General features: G+C 36.6%; 1 protein-coding gene across 2 annotated transcripts in view; it reads right to left on the bottom strand.

Annotated features, from left to right (window-relative positions):
- The window catches only part of fig4a (FIG4 phosphoinositide 5-phosphatase a), a 112559-nt gene that overhangs the window by 82730 nt on the left and 3229 nt on the right, over nt 1–26600 (bottom strand). For both annotated transcript variants that reach the window (XM_084090872.1, XM_084090873.1), the window contains exons 3-10: nt 25088–25186; nt 23686–23809; nt 18996–19152; nt 13794–13844; nt 11904–12034; nt 11245–11373; nt 8040–8140; nt 5748–5910 (exon numbers count right to left, since the gene is read on the bottom strand). In XM_084090872.1, the coding sequence (XP_083946998.1) occupies nt 5748–5910; nt 8040–8140; nt 11245–11373; nt 11904–12034; nt 13794–13844; nt 18996–19152; nt 23686–23809; nt 25088–25186 (955 nt within the window). The remainder of the gene's footprint in view (nt 1–5747; nt 5911–8039; nt 8141–11244; nt 11374–11903; nt 12035–13793; nt 13845–18995; nt 19153–23685; nt 23810–25087; nt 25187–26600) is intronic.

The raw sequence follows: 26600 nt of genomic DNA, 5'->3' as shown, positions 1-26600 counted from the left end.
CAGTACAACTGTATAGACAACTCTATAAAATACTCTTTAGCTGTATGTGTGATTAAAAAAAAAAAAAAAAAATGTTAAAATCATTCAAATCAATCATGTCTAACGTTGGTATTGACCGGTTGATGCCAGAGACAATAATTCAATCAACACTTTTCATTGAAAAGTTGGGATTTCTTAAAACATACTAAAAACACCATATAGACATATAAACAACATTAAAAGCTGGATTTTCACCACAGGGGGACTTTAAAACAATCAGTGCAAAATAAATATACAGAATTATTATTATTACTGATATTAATATATGGACGCCCATTTCCACCACACAAGATGACATAAAAAGTCAGAATTATGAAAAATTATGCTACAACTAAATCATTATTATGAGCTTATGAGATAAAAAGTCATCAACTTTATTTCTACAGCCCTTCATACAATACAGATTGTTTCAAAGCAGCTTCACAGTAATAAACAGGAAACTAATCAATTAGGCGACCATCAAATATGAAACAAATTTAATTTCTGTTATAAATCAGCTCTAAAAAGACGAGTGTCATTTTTAATGTTTTAAAAAAAAGATCAATTATGAAAAAAAAAAAATTGATTAAGCTATAAAGCAGCTCTATAGAAGACACTAGTGTCACTATTCAGATTAATTCAGTTCAAGTTGTGTTCCCATCCGCAGTCAAATCGAGAATATAACTGAATGACATAATTTTGACTTTTTAATCATAATTATATGGCTTAGTATCTCATAATTTTGAGGTTTTATTTCATAATTATGAATTTAGTTCTTATGTAAAGTGTGCTTCCATAAGAATATGAACTAAATCACTATGTGGGTCATAAGTCTGCCACAATCCAGTCACAAACCAACAGATTCGAGCACAAAACACTTCTAGAAGTAGGTTATGAGAACGAGGTTTACTTGCATACACAAATCTGCCTTTTACACGAATTCATTAACGCCACACAAAGCACATTCAAAGTCGGCGTAATCAAATGCTTATTCACTGAAAAGTCCTTCAAGCAGGGCAGACAAAACTCATGGAAATGAAAGCGTGATGCAAGCTAGCGCTGAAAGAGAAAAACCATGACTCATTATTTTACACAAACAATCAATGAAAGTGGGCCAAGAATCGAGCCTTGCGCAACTCCCTTTCTCCAGTTTTTGTTTAGCAGAAATACATGTTGTCTTGTTGGAAGCTCTTTGTGCGAACGGTGTTTTGAGCCAATAACAAACTGACCTACAGTAATTACAGAAAACATTCTTCACAAACACTCATCTTCTGACAGAAGGACATTGAGTCTGGCAAATAGTATAACGTATTAGAAAGATGAGAGGATTACGAATCTGGAAATGAAGAAAATCACATATAATTTGTATTAACTAAGAGCTTTGGGTTGTGTTCGAGGCTCATTTTTGATATAATGCACAGGAGAAAACTGGTTGCAGTCAAACAGATTTTAAAGGGGTGGTTGATTATGATTTCACTTTTCTAACTTTAGTTAGTGTGTAATGTTGCTGTTTGAGCATAAACAACATCTGCAAAGTTACAACGCTCAAAGTTCAAAGCAAAGGGAGATATTTGCTTTTAAAGAAATCGCTTTTTAAGGACTACAACAAACGGCTGGTAGAGACTACACCACATTCCTCCTGGGTTAGTGACATCACTAACCCTAAAATTTGCATAAACCCCGCCCCCGGAACGCGCTTTGTAGATTATCATGACAGAATATGCTAATCAATGACTAGAAGATAACTACACATAAGCTACATAAATTAATCAACTAACCATTCCGAAATGTCCTGTTGCTTCTACATGTTGTCACTTCTTCTTGAGTCTCTCCATCATTGTCTGACTCCGGTTTGAACATAAAAGGCTAAAAGTTTTTGAAATTTCCAGTGGGTGTGTGTGTGAGGTAAAAGGACACAAGCTCTTGAAGCTCCGCCCCCTGTGCCGGGAGCAGCAGCTCATTTGCATTTAAAGGGACAGACACAAAACGGTGTGTTTTTGCTCACCCTCAAAAAGTGACAATTTTAACATGCTATATAAAAATATCTGTGGGGTATTTTGAGCTAAAACTTCACACACACACTCTGGGGACATCAGAGACTTATTTTACATCTTGTGAAAAGGGCATTATACCACCCCTTTAAAAAATGAGACCAACATGCTGTTTTAGTCTGGATTGGGGTCATTAGGATTAGTTCAATTTGCCAAAAAAGTGAGGAGAAACAGTTCAGTCAGATCTTTACTTCAAAATTCAGGGATCGACTAGAGAGAGTGACCGTCGGTCGCTGAGTTTTCAGCGTGAATGCCGTGAAAAACCCACAAAACACATCTATAACGGGAAAGAGTTTTGAGATTGACTGTACAACTAGATTTGACAAGAAACCTGAGGTATATTTTTACAGACTGACGACAGCTACAGAACAGAGAAGCAAAATGGATCGCTGAGATTCACAGAAACAACTGGAAAGCTGGATTTGCAGTTTTCATTTTGTGTCAATATGCTGAATTATGGGGTAAAATTATACCCTATATTGTATTATTATATACTGTATTGACAACACATCAATTAAATATTTACCATCGTATATTCTGCATAATTGGACGTTTTTAAATAAACACTGACAAAAAACTACACAAGTTTTAGGGCTGGACGATATGATGATATATATAACATTGATATGAGTGATCACAGGGATTTAGACCTATATTGTGTTTATATAAATCGTTCACAGGTAAATTAGCTTTATGTATTTCCCTGGCGTGGAAATCAGGCTCATATAAATGTGAGGAAACACGATTCCTGCTGCATGTCGATATCCATGATCACCGGATCTTTGGTGAGTTGTAAGAAACACTATATCGAGTCCAAGCTTTAGTTTAAACTGATAATGGTTTGTTTAACTCGTGTTTTCACAGTTTCTCCTATTAAATCCAGTCACTCAGCAGCTCTTCTGGTTTAGGGGGCGTTTTCTGGTGGGAAAGGGACATCAGTGCAAACCCTCTATAATGGATGTGATGTTTAAATGTTAGTGGATTTATGATGGCATCATCATGAAAGTTTTTCACTTGGATGTTTTAAGTCTTGCCAATTTAAACATTCAAGCAATTTTAAATAAAAAATAAAGCACAGGAAGAGATGAAAGAAACTCGGTTCCACTTTATTTCGATAGTCCACTTTAGACATTCTACTAACTATAAGTAACTTTGCAACTACATGTCAACTAACTGTCATTAGAGTATTAGTAGACTGTTAGTAGACTGTTAGTAGAGTATTAGTAGACTGTTAGTAGACTGTTAGTAGAGTATTAGTAGAGTATTAGTAGACTGTTAGTAGACTGTTAGAAGACTGTTAGTAGAGTATTAGTAGACTGTTAGTAGACTGTTAGTAGAGTATTAGTAGACTGTTAGTAGAGTATTAGTAGACTGTTAGTAGAGTATTAGAAGACTGTTAGAAGACTGTTAGTAGAGTATTAGTAGACTGTTAGTAGACTGTTAGTAGACTGTTAGTAGAGTGTTAGTAGAGTATTAGTAGACTGTTAGAAGACTGTTAGAAGACTGTTAGTAGAGTGTTAGTAGACTGTTAGTAGACTGTTAGTAGAGTATTAGTAGACTGTTAGAAGACTGTCATTAGAGTATTAGTAGACTGTTAGTAGACTGTTAGTAGAGTATTAGAAGACTGTTAGAAGACTGTTAGTAGAGTATTAGTAGACTGTTAGTAGAATAAGTTGACTTTTAGTTGTAAAGTTACTCATAGTCAGTAGAATATCTGTTGGGGATCATCACAATAAAGAGTTAGCAGATATTAAGCAGACAGTCTACTAATACTCTAATGACAGTTAGTTGACATGTAGTTGCAAAGTTACTTATAGTTAGTAGAATGTCTAAAGTGGACTATCGAAATAAAGTGTTACTGAAAACTCAATTCAGCACTTGCCAATAACAAACTACAACTCTGCAATGCTATCAAAGCATTGATGCATAAAACAATTTGTGTTGGACAGGAATCTCTTGTTCAAAGCGGAAACGTCCAAACCAACCAAACACACACACACACACACACACGGAGAGGTCGAGGACGCTGGCGGTAACCAATCTAAGATAAGCAGGGAGCGCGCAGCTGGACCAGCATGTGTGTGTCTGAGACGCTGTGCATTTGAAATGTCATCTCAGTCTGGAGGAGAAGCGGTGAAATGAGTTCAGCAGACACAAGATGAGTCAGTGCAGGGAAAAATAATGCAAGAGAAGATGAGACTCTGCTAATACATATAAAACACATAAATAGCAAATAGCAAACCTGTTTTGAGGTTAAATAGGGCTGGAAAAATCATGGTTCCTCAACTCTAAAATATCAATTTAACCAATCCTTAATAACATCTGCGGCCCTGACTGGATGTTTCCGTATAGTTCATATTTGTCCAATATTAGATTTGACTGTTCAGTGGGACAAGATTAGATTGTATGATATATGCATGTAAATTAATTACGTTAACTTACCTGTAATGTTCATGGTCTTTTTAGGCAGGATAAGCGAAATATAGAAATAGTTAAGATGGGTGTGTCTATTCTATGTAGTAAATATTAAGGAAATATGTAGGAAATATTAATATGTAGGAAATATGTTAGAATATTAAGAATTAACAAATATCTGGGATTACTAGCAGAAATGTATTTAAATATACAATAAATATTACAATTATGGCTGCTGATGTAATGCATTAATTCAAATAATTACTTAAAATACAGCACCCGCCTCAGACCTGTAGTTCATCTTACATTTATACAGTTGATTGATGAACATGAAGCAGAGCAACAACTCACTGCGAGATGAAGCCTATAGAGTACAGTTAGAATGACCCTAGAATTCAAGATATCAGGGAAAAAATGCCACCGTATGAGTTTTTGTCTCATATTTATATCATGATATAGTTAAGCAATATCACATGAGTGCTGGTTTTGTCCCGAATAGCATGAGTGTAAATGGAGTAAAAAAGAAGTTAATATTATGTTATATTTTAGACACAATATTGGCTGTTTTTGCTCAATTTTGCCAACAAAAATATTAACTATAAAGCCAGAGCAGAACTGTGTTTCGTTTCTGAATGAAGCAGCGTTTTGACTGAATCAATCAGGTGAACCAATGATTCAATGACTCATTCATAAAGAGAGCCATTTACTTCATTCCTGAATGAATCAGCCATTTGAACTAATCAACTGGGTGAACGAATGATTCAATGACTAATTCATAAAGAGAGCCATTTACTTCATTCCTGAATGAATCAGCGTTTTGACTAAATCAATTTGGTGAACCAATGATTCAATGACTCATTCATAAAGAGAGCTATTTACATAATTCCTGAATGAATCAGCCGTTAGAACGAATCAAATGAATGAATGATTCAATGACTGACTCATTTAGACATTTACTGCCCCCTACTAGTTACTGCCCCCTACCCCCTACAGTTTTAGTTTCTGGTTTAAATACTCCCCTTCCATACATTTAACGTCTGAAAGGGCTCCTACAAATGCATATGCATCGCTGATTCTTCACTGTTTGTCTTTAGTAAATCACAACAGCAGTTTTTTAACACCAAAAGAAGGTTTGTGCTGACAAGCTAAACACAAGCTAAATCTGGCCCATAGTGAATAGTACACCATATGGGACACAACCCATAGTTTTGAGCAGATAAACAGGAAGTAGTGATGAGGTAATAAAGAGGAAGTGTCTCTTACAGCGTATGGGTGGTTTGGGCATCATGGTGGAGATGTCCTGGGACCAGTGTAGAGGAACCGACCCTCTGACCTGAACACAGGAGGAGAAGCTGCCCGCAGTGAAGGACATGACGGAGGCGTCGTGGATAATCTGCTCCGTCTCCACCTCGTTCGCCACATCGCCCTGAACACACACACATGCAATCCATTACAGTACAGTAGAAGTAAGGCTAAAAACTTACCAAAGCTGTTTTCCAACTGTTGCCGCGTGTCCAGTAACAAGTTAGAGTGCTTCTATTTATTGTTCTCTTGCACACGTATTCTGTTCACACAGCGGACGAAAAAGCGGGCAAAATCCCATAGACTCGCATTGACAGAATGTTCGTGAATTTGAATCTCAACTGTCATATTCACTCTCACACACACACACACACACACACACACACACACACACACACACACACACTCTCTCTCGAACATACACTCTCACTCCCTCACACCCACACACACTCTCTCACACACCCACTCTCACACATACACACACTCACTCTCACACATACACACACTCACTCTCTCACTAACTTACACACTCACTAACTCACACACCCACTCACTCTCTCTCTCACACCCACACTAACACTCACTCACTCACTCACTCACTCACACCCTCCCTCCCTCCCTCCCTCACTCACTCACTCACCCACTCTCTCACATCCACACACTCACTCACTAACTCTCACACCCACTCACTCTCACACCCTCACTCACACCCTCACTCACTCACTCTCACACCCACCCACCCACCCACTCACTCACACACACACCCACTCTCACCCACTCTCACACACACTCACACACACTCACACACACTCACACACACTCACACACACTCACACACACTCACACACACTCACACACACTCACACACACTCACACACACTCACACACACTCACACACACTCACACACTCACTCACTCACTCACTCACACACCCACTCACTCACTCTCTCACACACCCACTCACTCACTCTCTCACTCTCTCACTCTCACACCCACTCACTCTCTAACTCACTCTCTAACTCACTCTCTAACTCACTCTCTAACTCACTCTCTAACTCACTCTCTAACTCACTCTCTAACTCACTCTCTAACTCACTCTCTAACTCACTCTCTAACTCACTCTCTAACTCACTCTCTAACTCACTCTCTAACTCACTCTCTAACTCACTCTCTAACTCACTCTCTCACTCACTCTCTAACTCACTCTCTAACTCACTCTCTAACTCACTCTCTAACTCACTCTCTCACTCACTCTCTCACTCTCTCTAACTCACTCACTCACCCACTCACTCACCCACTCTCTAACCCACTCTCTAACTCACTCTCTAACTCACTCTCTAACTCACTCTCTAACTCACTCTCTAACTCACACACCCACTCACTCACTCTCTCACTCTCACACCCACTCACTCACTCTCTCACTCTCTCACACCCACTCACTCACACTCACTCACTCTCTCACACCCACTCACTCACACACCCACTTTCACTCACACCCACTCTCTCACTCTCACTCACCCACTCTCTCTCTCACCCACTCTCTCTCACACCCACTCTCTCACACCCACTCACTCACTCACTCACACTCACACCCACTCTCTCACTCTCACTCACACTCACACCCACTCTCTCACTCTCACTCACCCACTCTCTCTCTCACCCACTCACTCACTCACTCTATTTCTTAGACTCCCTGTTCATTTGTCTTGCTGCATTTTGACAGTATTGACATTTATAATAAAATATATAAAAAAAACTTTGGGCCTAGAGAAAGCTCTGTATTAAATAAAAAATATTTAAATTATATTTATAATTTTGCAGCAAAAAAAAGAAAGAATTTTTTTTAAATCATATAAAAAAGGGAACAATAAAAAAAAGTAATTTAAAAAAAGGCCATAGAAAGTGCTGTATTAATTTTTTTTAAAAAATTGTTTAATTATTTTTATACAAGCATACTACATAAGCATATACAATATCTACTGATGAGTAGTTTTTTCAGACATTTTTCAGTCTGCACTTTCTAAAGTATCATAAAGCATCTCAGCAGTAAAATCACATAAAAGCCTTGTGAAGCTTTAATGGCCGACAGCTTTAGAGCAAACGAACATTACATAATCCCAGCTGAACACACAGAGATAAACACAGGACAGCAACACACAGCAGAACCAGAGCTTGTGTTGGACGGGTAACACACACACAAACACACGTGACAAACACACTAAAAACAGCACATGGTGTGTCAGGAGTGTGTACCTCGCAGTTTGCTCCTCGCTTGAGGAACCGTGTCCCAGCGAAGCGGCTGGAGCGTCGAGCGATCAGCGTGACGTACACCGGCCGACCGTAGATCAACAACTCTGAAGAACAAAGCTCAAGGAAGATCGACACAAAATGCATGCAAAAAAAATCAGATATCAACATGCAGCATCTAAAGCTTGGTTTATAAAGCCGTTTAACCCTCTGGTGCTCTCCGCGTGTCCGTCAGAAACAACCGAATTTTTATTTATTTTTGTCAGTGAAATGAATGTACTATATTTTAGTTTGATAATGTTTCTTATTTAATATTTTGTATTTTTAGGGGATTCTTTTTATAATAATTTATATTTACGCTGAATTTATAATCCATTTATTCACTTTTTGAGCATAGACCTGAAAATTTAATTTCCAAATTAAACTGTGGTAAATCTTGAATGCTTTAGAGCGACAGACTGAAGTCGACGACACTTGGCAGATTATTGCTGAAATTAAACAATTTTTAAAAAGTGAACTTAAAAAAAGTTACAGAATTTTACATGTATTTTTTGTATCTATTTTAAATTTTTATATGAAATCTATATTTTCAAAATCACGTTTTACTCTAAAACTGCAAGAAATTTAAAGCCATAAATCTAAACAAGTTGTGTTCCAAATTTGAGGTTGATATCTCAGTAAATGATCTTTCAGTGAGAGTGTGTTCGGCTGCAGTACCAAACGCTTCCACTAGAGGAAACTCGTCTCCATTCATTTCCAATGCGTCATTTTAGACCGCGAGGAGCACAAGTGCGACTATTTTTTACAGGACCATTTAACCTTTTCAAATCATGTTCATGATTTTTTTTGTGTTCACACAGCAAGTGCCAAAACCTTTACCAAGTTTCGTACCATTCCAATGAAGTAAAATGACCAAAGAGCAACAATTAATCAAGTACACAACTGTTGAAAAGTTTGGGGTCGGTAAGATTTTTTAAATGTTTTTGAAAGAGGCTCTTCTGCTCACCAAGACTGCATTTATTTGATTAAAAATACAGTAAAAATTGTGAAATATTATTCTAATGTAAATCAGCTGTTTTCTATGTGAATATATAGTAAAGTGTAATTTATTCCTGTGATCAAAGCTGAATGTTCAGCATCATTACTCCAGTCTTCAGTGTCACATGATCCTTCAGAAATCACTCTAATATGATGATTTGATGATCAAGAAACATTTATGATTATTATCAGTGTTGAAAACAGTCATATTTCTGAGGAAACTGATATACATTTTATTTTTCAGGATTCTTTGTTGAATAGAAAGTTCAAAAGAACAGCCTTTAATTTAAATAGAATCTTTTGTAACATTATAAATGTCTTCACTGACACCTTTGATCTATTTAATGCATCCTTTCTGAATAAAAGTATTAATTTCTATCAAATTTATTTACTTTTGAGCAGTAGTGTATATATGCATATATGTAAAAAATAAAATCATCTTCCAAATGCAAATGTCTTTACTGCACGTTTATTCAGCAAGGATGCATTAGACCAAAAATATTTTAGTAGAAACTTACTGACCCCCGACTTTTGTATATCATCTCCATTATACTCATTTATCAAGTGTTTGTGTTTTTCACAGCTCATGTCTTGCTCCTATAAATGCATTTGTCTATTAAATCTAATGTAATATCGTTCTCCCACAATGCCTCTGTCATCCATGAACTCGTTGACCTCACACAGGCTCGTCACGGGGGAGTGGGAGAAACCATTACAGCGACACAAGCAATCAACAGCACCAGACTTTCTCCAGGGGATTATTTCTCTCTTTGTGTTTCTGCGCTTTTTTGTTCAGCTTTGCCCTTCATGAACTCTGGGAAAAACAGGTCATATCAGTGGAACAGGTGAAATAACAGGTCAAAATCAGGTCCACCAGCAGGCAGCTCAGCCGACTGACCCCCTAACCCAGCTGGCTTTAGCTGCGCTTTGCAGCAGGACATTTTTTTTAAATAAAATGTTTTTGCTGCATTTTGCAACAGGGAATAAAACAAAAGTAAACAAAATAATGAAAAAGTTTTTGCTGCATTTTTTAGCAGGGAATAAAAAAATCAAATCAAATCAAAATCAAGTTCAAAATCTACTTCAAATCAAGTAGACAGCAAAAAGTGAACTGTTTTCAGAAGGGGAAAATATAATAAAAAAGATTAAAAATAAATTAGTATGTTTTAACTGTATTTTGCTCAAGGGCATATAATAAAAAATAAAAAAAATAAACTTACGTACGTTTTAGCTGTATTTTGCAGCAGGAAATAAAAAATAAAGGGAATAAATAAAACAAAACAAAATAATTAAAAAGTTTTTGCTGCATTTTTTAGCAGGGAATAAAAAATCTAATCAAATCAAATCAAATAAATGCAGAAGGGTATAAAATAAAAAATAAAATAAATGAAAAATATTACATTTAATTAAATTACATTAAAAAGTAGACTAAAAAGTTTTAGCTGTATTCAGCAAAAGAAAAATATATAATAAAATAAAACAAAATTTGATTATTACATTAAAAAGTAGGGTTTATATGTATTTTGCAGCAGGAAATAAAGTAAAGTAAAATAAAAGTTATAACTATATTTTGAAGAAGGGTATTTTTTTCATGTAAAATATTAAATTTAATTAAATTACATTAAAAAGGGAAAAATATAATAATAAAAAAATTATGTCTTAACAGTATTTTGCTCAAGGGCATATAATAAAAAAATAAAAAAATAAAAAAAATAAACTTAAGTACGTTTTAGCTGTATTTTGCAGAAGGCAATAAAACAAAATAAAATATGTATGTTTTATCTGTATTTTTGCAGAAGGTTATAAAATAAAATAAATGTTTGCATCATGGTATGATGGTGTGCATGGAAAGCAAATGCAAAACTAGATTTCTCCCATGATGAATCAGCAAAGCGGACTACACTGTGCGCACCTGCTTTAGTTTATGGACGCTGTTTCTATTTTTGTTATTTTACACACACACAGTCACTAACACACATGCATGTGCATTAATATGAAATGAATTAGAGGCGCTCATCTATATGAACCAGGATCGTGAAAACATCCGTATGCACTATAGACCCCCGCCAGATGCTCACGGTGACGACAATCTCATCTCATCTCATGCACAAGTCAATATACCCCTATAGAAGAAAGATGAATACACACACACACTAAATGTATAAGAGGATACTGGATTGGCCGCAGAATCCGTGGATGATGTACAACAGCCAATCAGGATGCACGATGTCCTTGACCTTCTCCAGCAGACGCACGTTCCACACATACTTGGCGTAGGGTTCGTTACTGAGGCCGTGAACAACTGAAACAAACACCGCAATTACCAACTCACACACACACAAGACAAGACAACACACAACAGTTTGACAATTAAACGATGATAAAGAACTGGAGTTCTTCACTTATAACTAGAAAAGAGACAGAAAAGGACTCGAGACCTTCGAGACTTTAAAAACAAAATAATAAAATAAAATAAAACATTTCAATGATTTTAACTGTATTTTGCAGAAGGGTATAAAATAAATAATACAAAATTAAATTAAATTAAATATTAAATTAAAATGTAGATTTTAACTATTTTGCAGAAGGGTATAAAATAAATGAAAATGATAAAGTTAAAGAATAATGATAAGAAAAGTTAATGATAAAGAAAAAATGAAAACTCAAAAAACAAATAGATTTAATTAAATTATAATTATATTATGTTTTATATTAATGTATATTCAATTTTGTATTTTATTTATATATACACACACACAATAATAACAAAAATAAAATAAATAATATTAAAAAAGAATGCAAAGCAATAAAAAACTAATTGCAATAACACACCTTGCGTGGGAAGCCCCTCCTCCTCGAAGATGTCGAAGCTGTCCTGTCTTCCACCGCTCTCTCCGGGGTCACAGGTCATCTGGAGCAGCGTCACGTTACACTGCAGCGAATGGCTCAGGTCGTAGCTGTAACTGAGGGTCAAAGGTCAAAGGGTCACGGGCTGAGAATAACCACACTCCTCATTACGGTTGAGCAGGAGGAGGATGCAGAAAGCATCGTTGCTAGGTGACAGACGCACCGTTGCTAGGTGACAGCTGATGTTGCTGAGAGATGAAGTGCACTGAATGAACTTCGCACGAGTTCATCAACGTTCACGTGCAATTATTTCAGGCGTCTCATTCACAGACCGACATGAAAATGACAAATGCAACAAAATGTCCGAAGCAAACATGTTTAGATTCTATAAAACTTTGCTAATTTGTTACATTGTTTCCTAATGAATGAGATCTTGTATATTTGCAGTGATTAATGTAATCTTGTTGTTCACGTGTGACTTTACACCAATGCTGCATTTTTCTAAATGTCAGAATCATTTGTTAAACAAGTATTCATTACTTCAGTGAGCGCATTGTTTATGCATTGAATTATTACACTGTTTAAATTAATACCTTTTTTTAAGCTAACTGTGATTTTGTATATGTACATTTCTGAAATGCATAACTTAGACAGTTTCCTCTGATTACAGATCACTGTAAATTGTAATATGGACGATGAAACGATGTGTATTGTGAAAAGCGCTATACAAATAAACGTGAATTGAACTGAAGTTTGGATGACTGTTAAGCGTCACAAATCAGACGTTTCAAAAACACCGTCACAGTGAATTATAACATGTAACACTATTGAGTTCAGCATTAATGAACATCATGTGACCAATACAGGATTAATGACGGAAAAGAAACGAGAAGGGAATCTGGTCAATGAAATGCATTTAATGCCCTCATTATTAATCATATATACATCCACATTCAAAATCAGGGTAAAAAAAAAAGTATTAATAATAATACTTAATAAAGATGAACATGTTTTCAAATAACTGGAATCAAGACCTCTCCTTATAACAGGAAAATAAACAAAAAAAAGGTCCAAACAAGCCAGATTTGAGACATTCAATTATTAATTAAATTATTTTTTAGTAAATAAATTAAATAATAAATAAATACAATTAAAAATAATTAATAAAATCTATGAAATTTAATACATTTAAAAAAACTATGAAATAAAATGCTAAATACAATCTAAAAAAAATTTAATAAAATCTAAAAGTAAATCTAAAATAATATAAAAATATATTATAAAATATAAAATCATATGTATGTTCAAATATAAATAAAAAAATGCATAAATGTAATACATTTTATATATATATATATATATATATATATATATATATATATATATATATATATATATATATATATATATATATATATATTAATTAATTTATTTTTTATTTTATTTATTTTTTCTCTCTTTTTTACTGTCCAGAAATGAATAGATGGTCTCATTAAAGTCTGAAATTCTTTGGGGGTAGAAAAAACAAAACAAAAACGTAATTAATATTTAAAAAAAATATTTTAGATCATTTGAAAATTTTACATTAAAAAAATATCCAAGAAATGTTTAAAATCATCATACCTTAAATCTATTTAATATGTGAGGAAAAGCCATTTCTTTTCTAAAATCAAAGTAGTAAGAGACCGTCTTCATGAAGGAAACGTTAGATTAATGAAAAGCAGCGCGGGGAAGAAAGGACACGCAAGGCCATGAGAGAGGAGCATCTGAGCAACTCATTTCATCACAATCATCTGAGAAGTTACGCGAGACCAAGGCATTATGGGTATGAAAAGAGGGCTTGAAAACGACAAGATGCTTCTGATCAAAACTCACCTGAAGTAGAAGTTACTGGACAGATCCACATTCTGGAATATTCTCACATATCTGTGGAAAAACACATTAATGTTAAAAACAACGACTAGAATTAAAGAGAAAACACAACAAAAGTCAAGTTTAATCTGAATTAGTTCATGTTATGAAAATGTATTTATTGGGATACACTTATGGTTAAAAGATAGAGTTTTTTATTGTTTTTCAATGAGTCTCTTCTGCTCACAGTCACCAAGGCTGCATTTATTTGATTAAAAATACAGTCAAATTGTAAAATTTAATATAACTGTTGTCTATGTGAATATACAGTAAAGTGTAATTTATTCCTGTGATCAAAGCTGAATTTTCAGCATCATTACTCCAGTCTTCAGTGTCACATGATCCTTCAGAAATCACTCTAATATGATGATTTGATGCTCAAGAAACATTTATGATTATTATAGATTATTATTGGATAGAAAACCACGGCACTGCCAAGGTATGTTAAAAACCAATTAATGCTTCAGACTTACACTGGACACTGATACGCAAACGCTCTCTCATGTTACACACGTCAGCAGTTCCAGGCTGTACAACTGAAGAACTGTGTGTTACTGTAAATCTCTAACACACATCATGAGTGATGAACAGCAAGCTTCCATTGCCACCACACACACTCACTCTCACTCACACACACACACACACACACACTCTCACTCTCACGGACACACACTCACTCACTCACTCTCTCACACACACTCTCACACACACTCACTCTCACGGACACACTCTCACCCACACACACTCACTCACTCTCTCACACACACTCTCACCCACACACACACTCACTCACTCTCTCACACACTCTCTCACCCACACACACACACTCTCACTCTCACGGACACACACTCACTCACTCACTCTCTCACACACACTCTCACACACTCTCACTCTCACGGACACACTCTCACCCACACACACTCACTCACTCTCTCACACACACTCTCACCCACACACACACTCACTCACTCTCTCACACACTCTCTCACCCACACACACACACTCTCACCCACACACACACACTCTCACCCACACACACACACTCTCACCCACACACACACACTCACTCACTCTCTCACACACACTCTCACCCACACACACACTCACTCACTCTCTCACACACACTCTCACCCACACACACACACACTCTCACCCACACACACACACTCTCACCCACACACACACACTCTCACACACACACACACACACACACACTCTCACACAAACACACACTCACTCACTCTCTCACACACACTCTCACCCACACACACACTCTCACCCACACACACTCTCACCCACACACACACTCTCACCCACACACACACTCTCACCCACACACACACTCTCACCCACACTCACACTCTCACCCACACACACACACTCTCACCCACACACACACTCTCACCCACACACCCACACACACACTCTCACCCACACACACACTCTCACCCACACACTCTCTCACACTCACTCTCACCCACACACACACTCTCACCCACACACACACTCTCACCCACACACACACTCTCACCCACACACACACTCTCACCCACACACACACTCTCACCCACACACACACTCTCACCCACACACACACACTCTCACACACTCACACACTCTCACCCACACTAGTGTTGTTTTTGGCGGCCTGTTTTAATTTTAGTTTTAGTCTAGTCTTTGTGTCAGGCTGTCATTTTAGTTTTTATTAGTTTTAGTCACGTTCATACTCTTTTTAGTCTAGTCAAGTTTTAGTCGACGAAAACTGATGACATTTTAGTCTAGTTTTAGTCGACGAAAACTGATGACATTTTAGTCTAGTTTTAGTCAATGAAAATTGTATTTTAGTCTCTTTTTAGTAATGCGATTCTATTTAACCCAGTCAATATAGAATTTCAAACAAGGCTATCTTATTATAGGCGATTTAGTAGGCCTATATTTAGGGCTGTGACGGTGGCAGGTTTTTTTTTACCACCGCGGTATTATTATTAAAAAATAATATTAAATTTTAATATTCGGGGGGTTATTAAAAAAAAAAAAAAAACTCGTTTTATATTTCCACACAAAGACGCGATGCACTCTGCGCTTTGAGCGGGATGTGGGACACGAGCAGGAAAACACGAAGATATCGATCTCTTTATGATATCTTCATGTTTTCTACTTGATGTAAATTGGTTTGAAGAGTGAATTTTATCCTCCACAAGGGCGAGATATTTAGGCTGTGTTTGAGATTGCGCTGCCAGAGAAAGTGAAACTAAAAATCACCCACACGTGTCAAACGCGCTTTACAACTAAACTCGCGCCCAATGTCTAATATAACAAGCACAAACTGTGTTAAAAAGAATTTGACATGCAAGTACAAATGTAGGCTATCTGTCCTACAGCGTTTTTCTACTTTACCACAGTAAAGAATACGAATATAATAGGCTTAATTAAAAGTGAACCAAGAAACGTTTATAATAGGCTACCTTTAGAAAATGGGTGAGACGTGACGTGAGTGAAGATTTGGGAAAATAAACAAGAGATTCCATGCAGGGATGAGTCACGATTTTTGGATATTCGATTAGTTTATTTAATTATAAAATATCGAATAGGTTGTGCGATTATACTCTAAAATAAAATCTCCATGTTCTGGCGCTGATGCGGTGACGTGTTCATGTAACAAGAGACGCTGCCAATAACGCACATAACAGCTGTCACAAAGAACCAGCAAAAGTAATGATTATGAATGTGTCAAATATATCAATGAGACATTTTAATAGAATAACTAATGGAGTAATATTGTTAAATTCGCTGATAATCGGGTGACCAGATCGCAAACCAGAATTTAAAGCCGACAAAGCTATGGGTTCACGCACAACTCTCTCATTCGTCGTGACGTTACATTTCGTCTCGTCTCGTTTTGGTCAACGAAAATGAAGAGACATTTTAGCATAGTTTTTATTTTTTAAACCACATTTAGTCTCGTTTTTATTCGTCAACGATATTGCATTATACATGTATTTTAGTCATCGTCACATGACCAGCATTTACGTCTAGTCTCGTCTCGTTTTCGTCAGGTGATAACGGTTCGTTGACGACAATATTTCGTCATAATTTTCGTTGACGAAAGCAACACTAACCCACACTCTCACCCATACACACACTCTCACCCACACACACACTCACACTCACTCACTCTCTCACACTCACTCTCACCCACACACACTCTCACCCACACACACACTCTCACCCACACACACACTCTCACCCACACACACACTCTCACCCACACTCTCACCCACACACACACTCTCACCCACACACACACTCTCACCCACACACACACACACTCTCACCCACACACACACTCTCACCCACACACACACTCTCACCCACACACACACTCTCACCCACACACACACTCTCACCCACACACACACACTCACACACACACACACTCTCAGACACACACTCACTCACACACACTCTCACACTCCTTTTTCTTTCACTCCTTCCTTTTGTTTCGTTTTTGTTTTGTTTGTCATCTCTCAGATCTTCTTGCCTTAAACACGGACGCCGCTACTGCGTTAACTCGCTTAACGAGATCCTGACAGAAAAACCTTCATGTTTCCCTGAAGAGCCATACGTTGTTTTTAGTGACCGAAAATAAAATAGTGACGCACTTTTACCATGAAATGAGAGTTCCGTGTCTTTATTAAAATCAACACATTAATAATTTACCTCTCATCTACTCGCAATTAATTGGGATGTTCTTTTTTTATTTCATGGTATACACGTTTAAGTGCGAGAGCTTGACTAAACACAGGGAGATATTAGTTTTATAGACATTATATACATTTTAGTTGTGTTGCTCCTAACTTTTTGAGGTTGGAAGCACCAGTGCTACAGAGTAAAAAAGTTAATCTCGAGCCCTGCACACACACACACACACACACACACACACACACACGGTGGAAATAAGAGACGTGTGAATTGCATCCTGAGATCAGAGTGACCGACCGCAGAGGGACAACAGAGTGTGTGAGGAAAACCACACGCAAGAAACAGACAGTCTGAAACAACCTACTGGCATACTTACTATTGCTACTACTGTAGTGTGCACACTGAAAACAGCAACACATGCCAGTTCTCTATGCAAAGAGCATCAGATGTCCTACTACATTTGTAAATGCAATATTCTCAGTGTTGAACACAGCAATAGACCCTTTTTAGACTCGTTTTTGACTCTGACTGCAACAAGTGAAGACATTTTGACACAAAAGTGGAATAAAAATGCTAAATAATACAATAACTGGATGCCACTCTGAATATGACATAATGAGGTCATATGACACTAATATATAACAACTACAAATTATTTAGAATTTAACCCTGTAAAGACTAAAAGATGATTTTTTTTTTTTTTTTGGTAACACTTTATTTTACAGTGTCCTTGTTGCATGTTACATGTACTTACCGTAGTAATAACAGTAAATTATGCATAATTACATGCAATTAACTCAACCAAACCCTAATCCTACACTAACCCTATAGTAAGTACATGTAGTTAATTAATATTACTCAGTACTTAAATATATAATTACACTGTAACAATGACACCTTAAAATAAAGTGTAACCATTTTTAAAGGAACAGTTTATTTTTACATGATTTGTATCAGATTTTATACTTTTATGGCTCATATAGTTTGAAATAGTGAGAATATGGAGGAAAAAAAACTCAAAACATCTAGTTTTATATGCAGTTTGGTGCAGATGCTGATATTTATATGGACAAAAATTAAGGTATTGTAAATCAGTGAGATCTTTATAACTGACATAAATTACATATAAATATGAATATCTGCCATTAAAATATTTAAATGCTTAGTTTTATGATCAAAACACAAAATGCAATGCAATACAACGATGATTGAGAGATGAACAAATAAACCTTCCTCAAAAGCCTGATGATCATATTTGATACTCATGATTTCTGATAATCAAGTAAAGCTGCTTCAGTGCAGTTGAAATACTTCTAACAATCTATAAGTTATTCCTACGTTTACTTGATAAATTCAGTGCAGATTTGACAGAACATCATGTGACCAAATCCACATAACCTTATTGGTCACTCTCAATCCAACTAATGCTTATTATTAAATACGTCTCAGTGTAGACGGACTCACCGGGCCTCGTCAGGGTGTGTGACTCTCACCGAGTCATTGGGGATGTAGATCATACTCGTGTCTTCAATCTTATAAATCGAGTGGCCGCCGATGTCAGCCATTTTACGACGTTTCGTGATCAACACAATATAGTAGCCCTCCAGAAACCGCACAAAACCTGAAAGACACCAGAGACAAGAGCAAATCACACTGAAAATTAGATGATTGTTAATTTTTGCTTGTTTGTTTAATTTTGCTTAATTTAACGCATCCCAGATACCATGTATGGAAGCCATAAAAAGCCATGGATTATTCTTTTTTTCTTTCTTGTTTTCTTGTGATCTCGACATAACAAAAGTAATTTTCCTATTATCACGACTTAATTTTCTCAGGATCTGGACGTTAAAAAAAAAGTTGTGATCTCGACATAACGAAAGTTGTTTTCTCGTCATCACGACTTAATTTTCTCGTGATCTCGACAATAAAAGTTGGTTTCTCGTGATCGCAACTTAATTTTTTCATGATCTCTCCATAACAAAAGTTGTTTTCTCGTTATCACGACTTAATATTCTTGTGATTTTGACAAAGTCGTTTTCTCGATATACCCCAAATTAATTTTCTCATGATCTTGACGTAAAAAAAGTTGTTTTCTCGTCATCGCAACTGAATTTTTTCATGATCTCTACATAACAAAAGTTGTTTTTTCGTGATGTCGACAAAACAAAATTTGTTTTCTTACGATAGCAACTTAATTTTCTCACAACCTCGGCATAAAAGTTGTTTTCTCATTATCACAACTTCATTTTCTTGTGATCTCGACATAAGTCGTTTTCTCGATATACCCCAAATTAATTTTCTCATGATCTTGACGTAAAAAAAGTTGTTTTCTCGTCATCGCAACTGAATTTTCTCGCAATCTCGACATAACAAGTGTCGTTTTCTTGTGATCGCAACTTAATTTTCTCGTGATGTCGACATAAAAAAAGTTGTTTTCTCGTGATCGCGACATAAAAATAGTTTTCTCGTGATCTCAACTTCATTTTCTCGCAATCTCGACGTAACAAGTGTCGTTTTCTTGTGATCGCAACTTTTCTCGTGATGTCGACATTAAAAGTTTTCTCCTAATCACGACTTAATTTTCTTGTGATCTCGACATAAAAATTATTTTCTCGTGATCTCGACAAGATCATGAGAAAACAATTTTTATGTCGAGATCACGAAAAAAAAATTAAGTCGTGATAATGAGAAAACAACTTTTATGTCGTCGAGATCATGACAAAACAATTTTTGTGAAATTGAATAGAAAATGATTTTCGTAATTCTTTCCAGTTTCTTAAAGAGGCCACATTATGCCCTTTAACAAAGTCTTGCTGTAGTTTTCAGCCTCTACTAGAACAGGTTTTCCTGCTTGAATGTTGATTATTCTCCTCATATTCTCCATTGTTGCGGCTCCTCTCTTCCCAGTCTGTCAGTAACGCTCTGTTTACTTCCTGTCTCTATGAAGCCCCTCCTTCTGAAAAGCACACTGTGTTATGATTGGTCGAGCGCTTCGAGTGTGTTTGGGAAATGTCCCGCCCCTTACCATAACCGCCAGTTTAACACAGTACTAACTAACTCAACCAGGCCCCGCCCCTTTATTCTGCGTATGAATTTTTCTTCATGGGAGTGTTACATAACTTGGTAAAGATTTTGGCACTTGCTATGTGAAAACAAAACATGGACATGATTCGAACAGGTTAAATGGTCCTGAAAAAAATAGTCACACTTGTGCTCCTCGCGGTCAAAAATAAGCGCATTAATGAATGGGAGACGAATTTCCTCTAGTGGAAGCGTTTGGTACTGCAGCCGAACACAATCTCACTGAAAGATCACATTTTGAACACAGCTTGTTTAGATTTATGGCTTTGATTTTGAGTTTTTAGAGTAAAACATGTTTTTGAAAATATAGATATTTCATATAAAAATTGAAAATAGTATTTTTGCACATTTTTCATAACAATAAACGTAAAATTTTGTAACTTTTATTTTCCCCCGAAGAAACTCAAGACTACAATGGAGGCGTTTCAGGAGTTCAGAAACACTGACACTGATATAGAGAATAACTCACTTTTTCTTGCTCAAACAGGAACATTACACACTAAAGAACGCTGTAAAAGCATAACGGTCCCCTTTTAGCATACAGTAAACAGCTTAAGGCCTTTCAGAGGCAGAACACACTAATGTTGAGACGCGAGGGTGTGATCAAACGCTGTGTTTGTCATGACTGTTGTTTCTCATCAAGCAAACAGATCTATCAGGTGTGTCATAAATGCACAACACACAATGTTCTGATGTGCAGTGAAGTCTCACTTCTTATTACCTCCACGATGCTCCGCTCCCTCAGCGGTCGTCAGAGGAGAATCGAGGCTGCATAACACACAGTTTTGATGACAAACCCGACTGATATTTCCCCAGATCAGTGTCAGAGGAACTAGATCATGACCTGGAGATCATCACCCAGTTTCTCACAGTGCCGACCGTGATCATGTGACGAGACGCTGGTTCAGCGTGACACGAGTCGGTCTGGAGTGTGTTTCTTGTACAGCGCTGTAACTCCTGCTTCACTACAATAGCACGATGCATCGTTGAAGAAATCATCTAGCGAGTCACGACTGTTTCCAGAAACCATACTGTCGCAGATTGGTCGTTGAACAACGTTGGTTAATGATGTCACACATGTGGTGGAGTAATAACTACTAGGGGTGTAACAACATATCGTGTCACAATATATTGCAATACAAAAATGCAACAATATGTATCGTGAATAATTCACCCAAAATAAAAATTACTATGTGAGAAACAATTTCAGTTTTCAGAGTTTTAGTGTCAGTACTACATTAAAATATTGGTAACACTTTACAAGAAGGTTCATTAGTTAACATGAGCTAACCATGAGCAAAACATTTGTTACAGTATTTAAATTTTTTGTTAATGTTAGTTAATAAAAATACAGCTGTTCATGTTAGCTCACAGTGCATTAACTAATGTTAACAAATACAACCTTTGATTTAAATAACGTATTAATAAATGTTGAAATTAATATTAACTAAGATTAATAAATGCTGTAGAAGTGCAGTTCATTATTAGTTCATGTAGTTAACTAATGAACCTTATTGTAAAGTGTTACCAAAATATTATATATAATGTTGAATATAATGTATAATAATGCAATAGGGGAATATCTGTGTAAAAAAGTGGCCTACATTATTTTAAATATATCTAGTCAGTGACAGAAAAACATATTCGTCTAAAATAACTCTGTATTTCCAGCTTCAGAATCATGAATATTGTTATTCTGGTGTCTCTATTGTCCTGTGCTTTGGGTTTCAGCACCAAGTCCAAGAATATTCATTTACACACACAATGTAATATCAAATTTATCAGTTTAATAAACAGTACATTTTTTGTTAACCTTTTATCATATGTCTTGGAGTATCGCAATAATATCGTATCGTGAGTTCAGTATCGTGATATGTATCGAATCGTGACACGAGGGAATCGTTACACCCCTAATAACTACTGTTAATGAATCTGTTTGAGATCGAATTAATGGTCGATGTTTTGCTATAAACTGCTATAAAGTCATCTGAGGAATATTTCTAATTTTTCTCAGTTATTTTGCTTTATTTCCAGATTCGATCATCGACTCGTTCTCACACTAGAGCTCGTTCACACATGCACTCTTCAACAACTGCACTTTAAATCTCTCGACAAGCTAAAAGACGTAAATGACATTTGTATGTATTCTAAATAAAAGACACAGGTTGTACTGAATGTCAGCTTGATTATTCTGCTCAAGATAATGATTTATTGAGTCCACACGTCATGAAAACAAGAAACTCTGCTTCTAACCGCAGGAGATCTGTCGTTCCAAACACACAACTTTGCGATGCTATTTCGTTTTTAACAATGGTTTCGGGAAACACCGACTCGTTGAACTGATGATAAAACACACGGGAACACACCCCTGTCTGAGAGCAGCTTATGAGTGTGTGCAAAAAAAAAAAAAATTAAAATTAATTCACAGACAAGCCATTCAAAATCACTCCGCTAACTGAAATAAAGCTGAAATCATATAAACAACAAATAAACGGTACGGCATGAAACTAGCAACGCCACAGTAATGGGTTCGACTCCCAGGGAATGCATGAAGCGCCAAACGCATGAATGTAAAATATAAATATTAGATGACTGAAACTAATTTCAAAATATTGATAAATACTATAATAATAGTATATAAATAACACTAAAATAACACTGACCCGGAAACAGGATGCACCGTTATGAACATTTTGGCCGATACCGATAATTCCTTATATTTAAAAGCCGATAACCGATATTTTGGCCAATTAATCTAAATCCAAATTTTTATATAATTTTTGAGAGCCTGAAAACTGGTCTCACCATTAAAATCCACGTCCCAAACACACAATTATAATGTTCTCATTATAATTTCTGAAGCTGATATGACAGATTTGCGCTGCACATGTTGGACTGAACTATATTTCCCTTTTTTTGAAGTGATTCAAATCATATTTCAAGCAATCTAAAACCATCACGTTGAACAGTCTCAGCTGAAGGAAATAATACATTATTTATCGGCTTTAATACAACTAAACTAAAATATAATATAACTAACTAAACTTTAATATAACTAACTAAAAAGGCTTACCCACAATGCCGTGGGCAGAAACGGCTCTGGAAAGACCGGAGGATCCTTTCTGCCCGATCTTAGTGCGGTTGCCCAGATCCAGGCGGCCCAGAAGCTCTCGCACCTCCAGCTGACTGTAAACATGCTACACACACACACACACACACACACACACACACAGTTAAAACATTTACACTGAACAAGACTATGGACACGTTTAAACGGGGAATTCAGAAATCAATATATTTAACCCAGCCCTATTAACTCCAGAGCAAACCAGGTTTCAAATATTGGTAACACTTTACAATAATGTTCATTAGTTAACAATAACTAAGTCTTCTACAGGGTTTGTTAATCTTTGTTAATGTTAATTTCAACATTTACTAATACTTTATTAAAATCTTGTTAACATTATTTAATCCACTAACATGAACAAACAATGAACAGCTGTATTTGTATTAACTAACGTCAACAAAGACTAACAAAAACAGTCACAAATGTATTGCTCATGGTTAGTTAATACATTAACTAATGTTTAATAAATGAACATTATTGTAAAGTGTTATAATATTATTTCCTCCACACTAGTGATTTGAATATGCTGGAAATGCCATTTGGTTTCTAGTAGAAACATTAACGAACAACCACCAGGACAGCGACTTAAAGATTGGTGAAATATAAAAATCCCATTAAAAATCACAATTGAATCTATTATTATGTAACGCCCACTTTTCTCTCTCCAATCAAGTCCCGGCTTCAAAAATATGTCACATTATGGAAGTAAAATAGGTTGCAAACATCATTTCATGTTGACCTGCTTCTAAAAAAGTGAAACTGAGCTGTGTGTGTGTGTGTGTGTGTGTGTCAGTCAGTCTGTGTGTGTGTGAGTGAGTGAGTCAGTGTATCTGTGAGTCAGTGTGTGTGTGAGTCAGTGTGTGTGTGTGTGTGTGTCAGTGTGTGCGTGTGTGTGTGTGTGTGAGTCAGTGTGTGTGTGTGTGTGTGCGATTCATTGTGTGCGTGTGTGTGTGCGAGTCAGTGTGTGCGCGTGTGTGTGCGAGTCAGTGTGTGCGTGTGTGTGCGAGTCAGTGTGTGCGTGTGTGTGTGTGAGTCAGTGTGTGCGTGTGTGTGTGTGTCAGTGTGTGCGTGAGTCAGTGTGTGCGTGTGAGTCAGTGTGTGCGTGTGTGTGTGTGTGAGTCAGTGTGTGTGTGTGTGTGTGTGTGTCAGTGTGTGCGTGTGTGTGTGTGTGTGCGTGTGTGTGTGTGAGAGAGTCAGTGTGTGCGTGTGTGTGTGTGAGTGTGTGTGTGTGTGTGAGAGAGTCAGTGTGTGCGTGTGTGTGTGTGTGTGTGTGTGTGTGTGTGTGTGTGAGTCAGTGTGTGTGTGTGTGTGAGTGTGTGTGTGTTATCCCGGGATCAGACCAGCTCACCTTATCATCAATAATGACCAGATCTCGCGGTTCAGTGCGATCGATCTTCAGGACGCGATGTTTCGTTTGAGCGTTATTACTCCCCACGAGAAAATATCTCTGAGAAAAAGAAAAATTATAATCAATGTCCGTTTTTAACAAGCAACAATCTGAAATCAAACTCCTGTTTAAAAATCTTAAATGGACGTTAGGGTGAAATTTATCGAAACATCTGAGCGTCACATTATTACATCCCAAAATCTAAAGAAATAAAAATGATATGTATATTTATCATATTTATATTTGCTTTAAGTCCCCCTGTGCTGAAAATCCAGCTTTTAATGTTGTTTATGTGTCTATGTGGTTTTTAATATGCTTTAAGACAAACCATGTGTAAATTCATAAGTCGACTCCATTGCTGAGTATTTCCTCCTTAAAACTGCAGTGAACCAAAGACAGTCTCAAAAACACGCTTTGAAATCGCTGGTGTTTCTGACGTCACAAACGACCTTGTAACCAATCAGATCAACGTGTGATCGTCAACCAGTGGATCTCTGAGCTGAGTGAGTGAGTGGAGGCGGGGCTCATTTGCATATTCATATTGTATTAATATAAATCGTTCACAGGCAAATGTGCTTTATGTATTTCCCCGGCGTGGAAATCAGGCTCATATAAATGTGAGGAAACATGATTCCTGCTGCATGTCGATATCCATGATCACCGGATCTTTGGTGAGTCGTAAGAAACACTATATCCAGTCCAAGCTTTAGTTTAAACTGATAATCATTTGTTTAACTCGTGTTTTCACAGTTTCTCCTATTAAATCCAGTCACTCAGCAGCTCTTCTGGCACTCAGTCCGGTGTGTTCCCGCGGGAAAGTGACGTCCAATGCAAACCCTCTATTTAAAAAACTATATCACAATAATGACAATTTGATTTCAGATTCAGATTGTTTTATTCAGTGCCATGTCAGCATTCAAAGCTATTTTCATGGCAAAAATTAAATTACAAAAATACAAATATCATATAAATACAATAAAAACCAAAACAGCAAGTCATATTACACAAGATCTAATGAATCTAATGAAATGTGTTTAACAGAGAGGGGGAATCTAACAAAACATGCATAAAGCTGGGTACAATTTGATTTAAAATAATACTTTTACGTTATGAAATATATTCCGCACATGTTCTTGACATGTTCTCTTAAGATCCAGCAGATCATAAAACACTCAGTCTGTTGAAGAGTTAAGGAAAAACTGTTTGCTCTACATTTGGACAGATTTCCAGACACATGAAAGCCCCCAGCGAGAGGAACACGAGGATGAAGACAGACGGTCTGAACATGTCCTCACATTATTACAGTCTCTGAATGTGCAACTGCGCTCGTAAACGGCCCAGTCTGTCCTGTTCTGTGCTTTAATGGTGAAAAATACAGGTCAAATACAGCATAATATTAAATTATTAACAGTAGATTCACACTGTCCTGGACTGACTGCAAGTCTGCGCACAGTAAATGATAAAAGAGTTATAT

Source organism: Abramis brama, assembly GCF_963993115.1.
Source record: "Abramis brama genome assembly, chromosome: 18".
NCBI lineage: Eukaryota > Metazoa > Chordata > Actinopteri > Cypriniformes > Leuciscidae > Abramis > Abramis brama.
This window is presented reverse-complemented; position numbering and strand designations above follow the sequence as displayed.